This window comes from Rhopilema esculentum, chromosome 10 (genome assembly GCF_057945365.1).
Source record: "Rhopilema esculentum isolate cy_ngs chromosome 10, ASM5794536v1, whole genome shotgun sequence".
Classification (NCBI taxonomy): domain Eukaryota; kingdom Metazoa; phylum Cnidaria; class Scyphozoa; order Rhizostomeae; family Rhizostomatidae; genus Rhopilema; species Rhopilema esculentum.
The window spans coordinates 233,261-240,495 of NC_142824.1; the positions used below are offsets into that span (position 1 = coordinate 233,261).

Sequence of the window (7,235 nt, forward strand, 5' to 3'; positions counted from 1 at the left end):
GTGCTGGTGCTGGTTCTGGTTGAAGTGCTGGTGCTGGTGCTTTTGTTTCTGCTTCTGCTGACTATGGTGCTGATGCTGGTGCTTATGCGTGTGTATGTGTTGGTGCTGGTGCTAATGCTGGTCCTTAGCACGGTGCTAGCGTTTGGGCTGGTACCTCTACTGCTGCTGGTGCTGGTGCTGGTTCCGGTGCTAGTGCTGGTGCTTTTGTTGGTACTGGAGCTTGTGCCAGTGCTTGTGCTGGTGCTGGTGTCGGTGCTGGTGCTGGTGCTGACGTTGGTGCTTGTGCTGTTCCTTGTGCTAGTACTTGTCCTTGTGCTTATGCTGTTGCTTGTACTGGTGCTTATGTTGGTGCTGGTGCTTCTGCTTGAGCTGACGCTGGTGCTTGTTCTGGTCCTGGTGCTGGTGCTCGTGTTGGTGCCTGTACTGCTGGAGCTGGTGCTTATGCTGGTGCTTGTACTGGTGCTGGTGCTGATGCTCGTGCTAATGCTTATGCTGCTGCTTGTGCTTGTGCTGGTGCCAGTGCCGGTGCTGGTTTTTGTACTACTGCAAGTGCCAGCGCTTGAGCTAGTGCTGGTGCTTGCGCTGTTCCTCGTACAAGTGCTTGAGCTGGTGCTTGGGCCAGTGCTGGTGCTGGTGCTGGAGCTGGTGCTCGTGCTTGTGACGGTGCTTGTGCTTGTGCTGGTGCTAGTGCTGGTGCCAGTTTTTCTGATGATGCTGGTGCTTTTACTAGGCTATTGCTGGTGCTTGTGCTGCTGCTGGTGCTGGTGCTGGTGCTGGAGCTAGTGCTGGTGATGGTGCATCTGCTGTTTCTGGTGATGGTGCCTCTGCTGGTGCTGGTGCTTCTTCTGGTGCTGGTGCTGCTTCTGGTGCTAGTGTTGATGCTTGTGCTGATGCTTGTGTTGGTGCTGGTGCTTGTATTGGTGTTGGTTCTTGTCCTGTTGCTCTGCCTATGCCGTGTCGTGTGCCGATGCTTGTACTGGTGCTCAAGCCAATGCCGGCTCTTGTGCCAATGCTTGTGCTGGTTCTTTTACTAGTGCTAGTGTTGGTGCTTGTGATGGTGCTGGTGCTGTTGCTAGTGCTGGTGCTGGTTCTGGTGCTTGTGCTGGCGCTTGTGCTAGTGCTTCTGCTGGAGCTGGTGCTATTGCTTGTCTTGGTGCTTGTGATGGTGCTTATAATGTTTTTTGTACTTTAGCCGGTGCTCATGCTGGTGCTTATGTTGGTGCTAATGCTGGTGTCTGTGCTGGTGCTTATGTTGGTTCTGGTGCTGGTGCTTCTACTGGTGCTAGTGCTGGTGCTGGCGCTGCGTCTGATGTTGGTGCTGATTTTGGTGCTGGTGCTTGTGCTAGTGCTTGTGTTGGTGCCAGTGCTTGTGCTGGTGCTTGTGTTGGTGCTGTTGCTCGTACCAGTGCTTGTGCTGGTGCTTGGGCCAGTGCTGGTGCTGGTGCTGGTGCTGGAGCTGGTGCCCGTGCTTGTACAGGTGCTTGTTCTTGTGCTGGTGCTAGTGCTGGTGTTTGTTTTGGTGATAGTGCTTGTGTTGGTGCCGGTGCTTCTGCTGTTGCTTGTGCCAATGCCGTGTCTTGTGCCGATGCTTGTACTGGTTCTTGTACTAGTGCTAGTGCTGGTGCTGGTGCTGGTGCTGGTGCTGGTGCTGGTGCTGGTGCTGGTGGTGGAACTGGTGCTGGTGCTGGTGCTGGTGCTGGTGCTGGTGTTGGTTCTTGTTCTAGTTCTAAAGCTGGTGCTGGTGCTGTTTCTAATGCTGGTGCCGGTGCTGGAGCTGGAGGTGGTGCCTGTGCTTGTGCCGGTTTTTGTTTGGTGCTGGTTTTGGTGCTGGTGCTGGGGCTTGAGCCTGTCCTGGTGCTAGTGCTGGAGCTGGTGCACGTGCTTGTGCCGTTGCTTGTGCTGGTGCAGGTGCTGGAGCTGGTGCCTGTGCTTGTCCTGGTGCTGCTGGTGATACTAATGCTAGTGCTTGTGCTGGTACTGGTGCTTGTGCCCGTCCTCGTACTGGTGATTGTGCTGTTGCTTGGGCCGGTGCCCGCGCTTATGCTGGTTCTAGCGCTTGTGCTCGCGTCCGTGCTTGTGCTGATGCTTGGGCCGGTGCCGGCGCTTGTGCTGGTGCTTGCTCTAGGGCTAGTGCTAGTGATTTTGTCTCTGCTGATGCTGGTGCTGGTGCTGTTGCTTATGCTGATGCTGGTGCTTGTGCTTCTTCTGGCTCCTTTGCTGGTGCTTGTTATGGTCCCGGTGCTGGTGCTGGTGCTAGTGTTGGTGTGGGTGCTTCTGCTGTTTCTGGTGCTGGTGCCTGTGCTGGTCCCTGTACTGCTGGAGCTTGTGCTTATGCTGGTGCTTTTACTGGTGTTGATGCTGATGCTAGTGCTGGTGCTGGTTCTTGTGCTGGTGCTTGTGTTAGTGTTTCTGCTCGTGCCAATGCTTGTGCTGGTGCTCTTGCCAGTGCCGGCTCTTGTGCTGGTGCCAACTATTGCACGGGCACTTGTGCTGTTTATTGATCTTGTGTTTCTGCCAGTGCTGGTGCTGGTGCTTGTGCCGGTTCTTGTGTTGGTGCTAGTGCTGGTGTCTGTGCTGGTGCTGATGGTGTTTCTGGTGCTGTTGCTTGTGCTTGTGTTTATGCTGGTGCTTAAGATGTTGCTTGTTGTGATGCTGGTGCTGGTACTTATGTTGGTTCTGGTGCTGGTGCTACTGCTGGTGCTAGTGCTGGTGCTGGCGCTGCGTCTGGTAATGGTGCTGCTTCTGGTGCTGGTGCTTGTGCTAGTGCTTGTGTTGGTGCCTGTGCTTGTGCTGGTGCTTGTGTTGGTGCTTGTGCTTGTGCTGTTGCTCGTGCCAATGCCGTGTCTTGTGCCGATGTTTGTGCTGGTGCTTATGCCAATGCCGGCTCTTGTGCCGATGCTTGTGCTGGTTCTTTTACTAGTGCTAGTGTTGCTGCTGGTGCCAGTGCTGTTGCTGTTGGTGGAGCTGGTGTCTGTGCTTTTGCCAGTTTTTGTGCTGGTGCTTATGCTGTTGCTTGTACTGCCGCTGGTGCTGGTGCTTATGTTGGTTCTGGTGCTGGTGCTTCTGCTGGTGTTTCTGCTGGTGCTAGTGCTGGTGCTAGAGCTGGTGCCTGTGCTGGTGCCTGTGCTGGTGCTGGTGCCTGTGCTTATGCTAGTTCTGGTACTGGTTCTGGTTAGTTTGTAAGTGCTGTTGCTGGTGTTTATGCTGGTGCTTGTGTTGGTGTTTCTGCTCGTAACTTGTGCCGGTGTCAGCTTTTGTGCCGGAGCTGGCTATTGTGCAGGCACTTGTGCTGTTTATTGATCTAGTGCTTGTGCTAGTGCTGGTGTGGGTGCTGGTGCTGGTACTGGTGCTTGTGCTGGTTCTTGTGTTGGTGTTGGGGTTGTTGCTAGTGCAGATGCTGGTGCTGGTGCTGGTGCTTGAGCTTGTGTCTGTGCTTGTCCCGGTGCTTGAGCTGGTGCTGGTGCTGCTTCTGGTGCTTGTTCTTGTGCTGGTGCTTTTGTTGGTACTGGTGCTTGTGTCAGTGCTTGTGCCAGTGCTTGTGACAGTGCTTGTGCTGGTGCTAGTGCCAGTGTCGGCTTTTGTGCCGGTGTCGGCTATTGTTCTGGCACTTGTGGTGTTTATTGATCTAGTGCTTGTGCTAGTGCTGGTGCGGGTGCTGGTGCTGGTACTGGTGCTTGTGCCGGTCCTTGTGCTGGTGCTTGGGGCGCTGCTGGCGCTTGTGATGGCGCTTGTGCTTGTGCTGGTCCTGTTTCTCGTGCTGGTGCTGGTGTTGATACTGGTAATGGCGCTTCTGCCTGTCCTGCTGCTTAGGTTGCTGCTGGTGCTGGTGGTAGTGCTGGGGGTGGTGCTGGTTCTTGTGCTGCTGCTGGTGCTGATGCTTGAGCTGGTGCATGTGATAATGCTGGTTCTAAGGCCGGTGCTGGCGCTTGTGCAGGTGCCTGTACTGTTTCTTGAGCTGGTGCTGGTGCTGGTGCTTAGGCTGGTGCTTGTGCTAGTGCTTGTGCAGGACCCAGTGCTTGTGCTGAAGCTGGTGCAGGTGGTTGTGTTGGTCCAGTTGCTTGTGCTGGTGTTGGTGTTGGTGCTGGCGCTTCTGACTGTCCTTATGCTTAGGCCGGAACTGGTGCTGGTTATGGTGCTGGTGCTGTAGCTTCTGCCTGTCCTGGAACTTAGGCTGATGCTGGTGCTGGTGGTGGTAATGGTGGTGGTGCTGGTGCTGTTTTTGGTCCTGGTGTTTGTGCTGGATCCGCTTTATCTGTTGCTTCTAGTACTGGTGCTGGTACCGGTGATGGTGCTGGTGCTTGTGCTGAGGCTGGTGCTGGCTCCGGTGCTGGTGCTGGTGCTGGTGCCTGTGCTGTAACTTGTGATATTGCTGGTTTTGGTACTGGTGCTGGCACATGTTTCTGAACTGATGCCTAGTTCTGGTGCTTGTGGTGGTACTGGTAGTGGTTCTGGTATTAGTGCTGGTTCTGATGCTGGTGATTGTACTGGTGCTTGTGCTGGTGTGTTTTCTGGTGCTTGTACTGCTGTTGGTACTGTGCTTCTGCAGATGTTGGTGCTGGTGCTTGTGCTTGTGGTGGTGCTGGTGCTGATGCTGTTGCTGGTGGTTGTGCTGGACCAGGTGCTTGTGCTGGTGCTGTTGTTGGCTGATGCTTGTGCTTCTGCTGGTGCTAGTGCTGTAGCTGGTGCTTGTAGTGGTGCTGGTGCAGATGCTGGTGCTGGTGCTTGTTTTGGTGCTAGTGTTTGTGCTAGTGTTCAAACTGGTGTTTGTGATGGTGCTTGGGCCGCTGCCGGCGCTTCTGCTGGTTCTTGTACTAGTGCTAGTGCTTGTGCTGCTAGCGGTGCTTGTGCTGGTGCTTTTGCCTAGGTTGGTGCTTGTGCTTCTGCTGATGCTAGTGCGAGTGCTAGTGCTGATGCTGGTGCTAATGCTAGTTCTGGTGGTTTTATTGGTGCTTGTGGTGGTGCCTGGGACTGTGCTTATGCCTGTGCTGGTGCTTTACTAGTTCTAAGGCTGGTGATTGTGCTGGTTCTGGTTCTGGTGCTGGTGCTGGTGCTGGTGCTGGTGCTGGTGCTGTTGCTTATGCTGGTGCTTGTGTTTCTGCTGGTGCTGGAGCTGGAGCTGTAGCTGGTGCTTGTAGTGGTGCTGGTGCTGATGCTGGTGCTGGTGTTGTTTTGGTACTAGTGTTTGTGCTGGTGTTCAAACTGGTGCTGGTGCTGGTGTTGGTGCTCCTGCTGGATGCGGTGCTTGTGCCCGTGCCAGTGCTTGTGCTGGTGCTTGTACTAGTGCTAGTGCCGGTGCAAGTGCTTCTGCTGTTGCTGTTGCTGTTGCTGGTGCTGGTTCTTGTGCCGATGCCAGTGCTTGTGCTGGTGCTTGTACTAGTGCTGTTGCTAGTGCTGGTGCTGGTTCCGGTGCTTGTGCCTGTCCTGGCTGGTGCTGCTTCTGGTTAGCTCTTTTGTCTGTCCTGTTTTTCGTGCTGGTGCTGCTGGTGGTGCTGGTGCTGGTTCTGGTGCTGGTACTTGTGCTTGTGCTGGTTCTTGTGTTGGTGTTGGGGTTGTTGCTAGTGCAGATGCTGGTGCTGGTGCTGGTGCTTGAGCTTGTGTCTGTGCTTGTCCCGGTGCTTGAGCTGGTGCTGGTGCTGCTTCTGGTGCTTGTTCTTGTGCTGGTGCTTTTGTTGGTACTGGTGCTTGTGTCAGTGCTTGTGCCAGTGCTTGTGACAGTGCTTGTGCTGGTGCTAGTGCCAGTGTCGGCTTTTGTGCCGGTGTCGGCTATTGTTCTGGCACTTGTGGTGTTTATTGATCTAGTGCTTGTGCTAGTGCTGGTGCGGGTGCTGGTGCTGGTACTGGTGCTTGTGCCGGTCCTTGTGCTGGTGCTTGGGGCGCTGCTGGCACTTGTGATGGCGCTTGTACTAGTGCTTGTGCTCTTGTGCTGGTGCAGGTGCTTGTGCTGGTCCTGTTTCTCGTGCTGGTGCTGGTGTTGATGCTGGTAATGGCGCTTCTGCCTGTCCTGTTGCTTAGGTTGGTGCTGGTGCTGGTGGTAGTGCTGGGGGTGGTGCTGGTTCTTGTGCTGCTGCTGGTGCTGATGCTTGAGCTGGTGCATGTGGTAATGCTGGTTCTTAGGCCGGTGCTGGCGCTTGTGCAGGTGCCTGTACTGTTTCTTGAGCTGGTGCTGGTGCTGGTGCTTAGGCTGGTGCTTGTGCTAGTGCTTGTGCAGGACCCAGTGCTTGTGCTGAAGCTGGTGCAGGTGGTTGTGTTGGTCCAGTTGCTTGTGCTGGTGTTGCTGTTGGTGCTGGCGCTTCTGACTGTCCTTATGCTTAGGCCGGAACTGGTGCTGGTTTTGGTGCTGGTGCTGTAGCTTCTGCCTGTCCTGGAGCTTAGGCTGATGCTGGTGCTGGTGGTGGTAATGGTGGTGGTGCTGGTGCTGTTTTTGGTCCTGGTGTTTGTGCTGGATCCGTTTTATCTGTTGCTTCTAGTACTGGTGCTGGTACCGGTGATGGTGCTGGTGCTTGTGCTGAGGCTGGTGCTGGCTCCGGTGCTGGTGCTGGTGCTGGTGCCTGTGCTGTAACTTGTGATATTGCTGGTTTTGGTACTGGTGCTGGCACATGTTTCTGAACTGATGCCTAGTTCTGGTGCTTGTGGTGGTACTGGTAGTGGTTCTGGTATTAGTGCTGGTTCTGATGCTGGTGATTGTACTGGTGCTTGTGCTGGTGTGTTTTCTGGTGCTTGTACTGCTGCTGGTACTGTGCTTCTGCAGATGTTGGTGCTGGTGCTTGTGCTTGTGGTGGTGCTGGTGCTGATGCTGCTGCTGGTGGTTGTGCTGGACCAGGTGCTTGTGCTGGTGCTGTTGTTGGCTGATGCTTGTGCTTCTGCTGGTGCTAGTGCTGTAGCTGGTGCTTGTAGTGGTGCTGGTGCAGATGCTGGTGCTGGTGCTTGTTTTGGTGCTAGTGTTTGTGCTAGTGTTCAAACTGGTGTTTGTGATGGTGCTTGGGCCGCTGCCGGCGCTTCTGCTGGTTCTTGTACTAGTGCTAGTGCTTGTGCTGCTAGCGGTGCTTGTGCTGGTGCTTTTGCCTAGGTTGGTGCTTGTGCTTCTGCTGATGCTAGTGCGAGTGCTAGTGCTGATGCTGGTGCTAATGCTAGTTCTGGTGGTTTTATTGGTGCTTGTGGTGGTGCCTGGGACTGTGCTTATGCCTGTGCTGGTGCTTTACTAGTTCTAAGGCTGGTGATTGTGCTGGTTCTGGTTC

General features: G+C 54.8%; 1 protein-coding gene across 1 annotated transcript; it reads right to left on the bottom strand.

The window, feature by feature from the left end:
* Positions 1-1,750: 1,750 nt before the first annotated feature.
* LOC135686164 (uncharacterized) lies at positions 1,751-3,269 on the bottom strand (the record flags this gene model as incomplete). The annotated part of the gene is made up of 2 exons (XM_089110786.1): positions 1,751-1,941; positions 2,003-3,269. Coding segments are annotated over 2 exons (1,458 nt in total), but the record flags the coding sequence as incomplete, so codon positions are not given.
* Between the last annotated feature and the right edge of the window lie 3,966 nt (positions 3,270-7,235).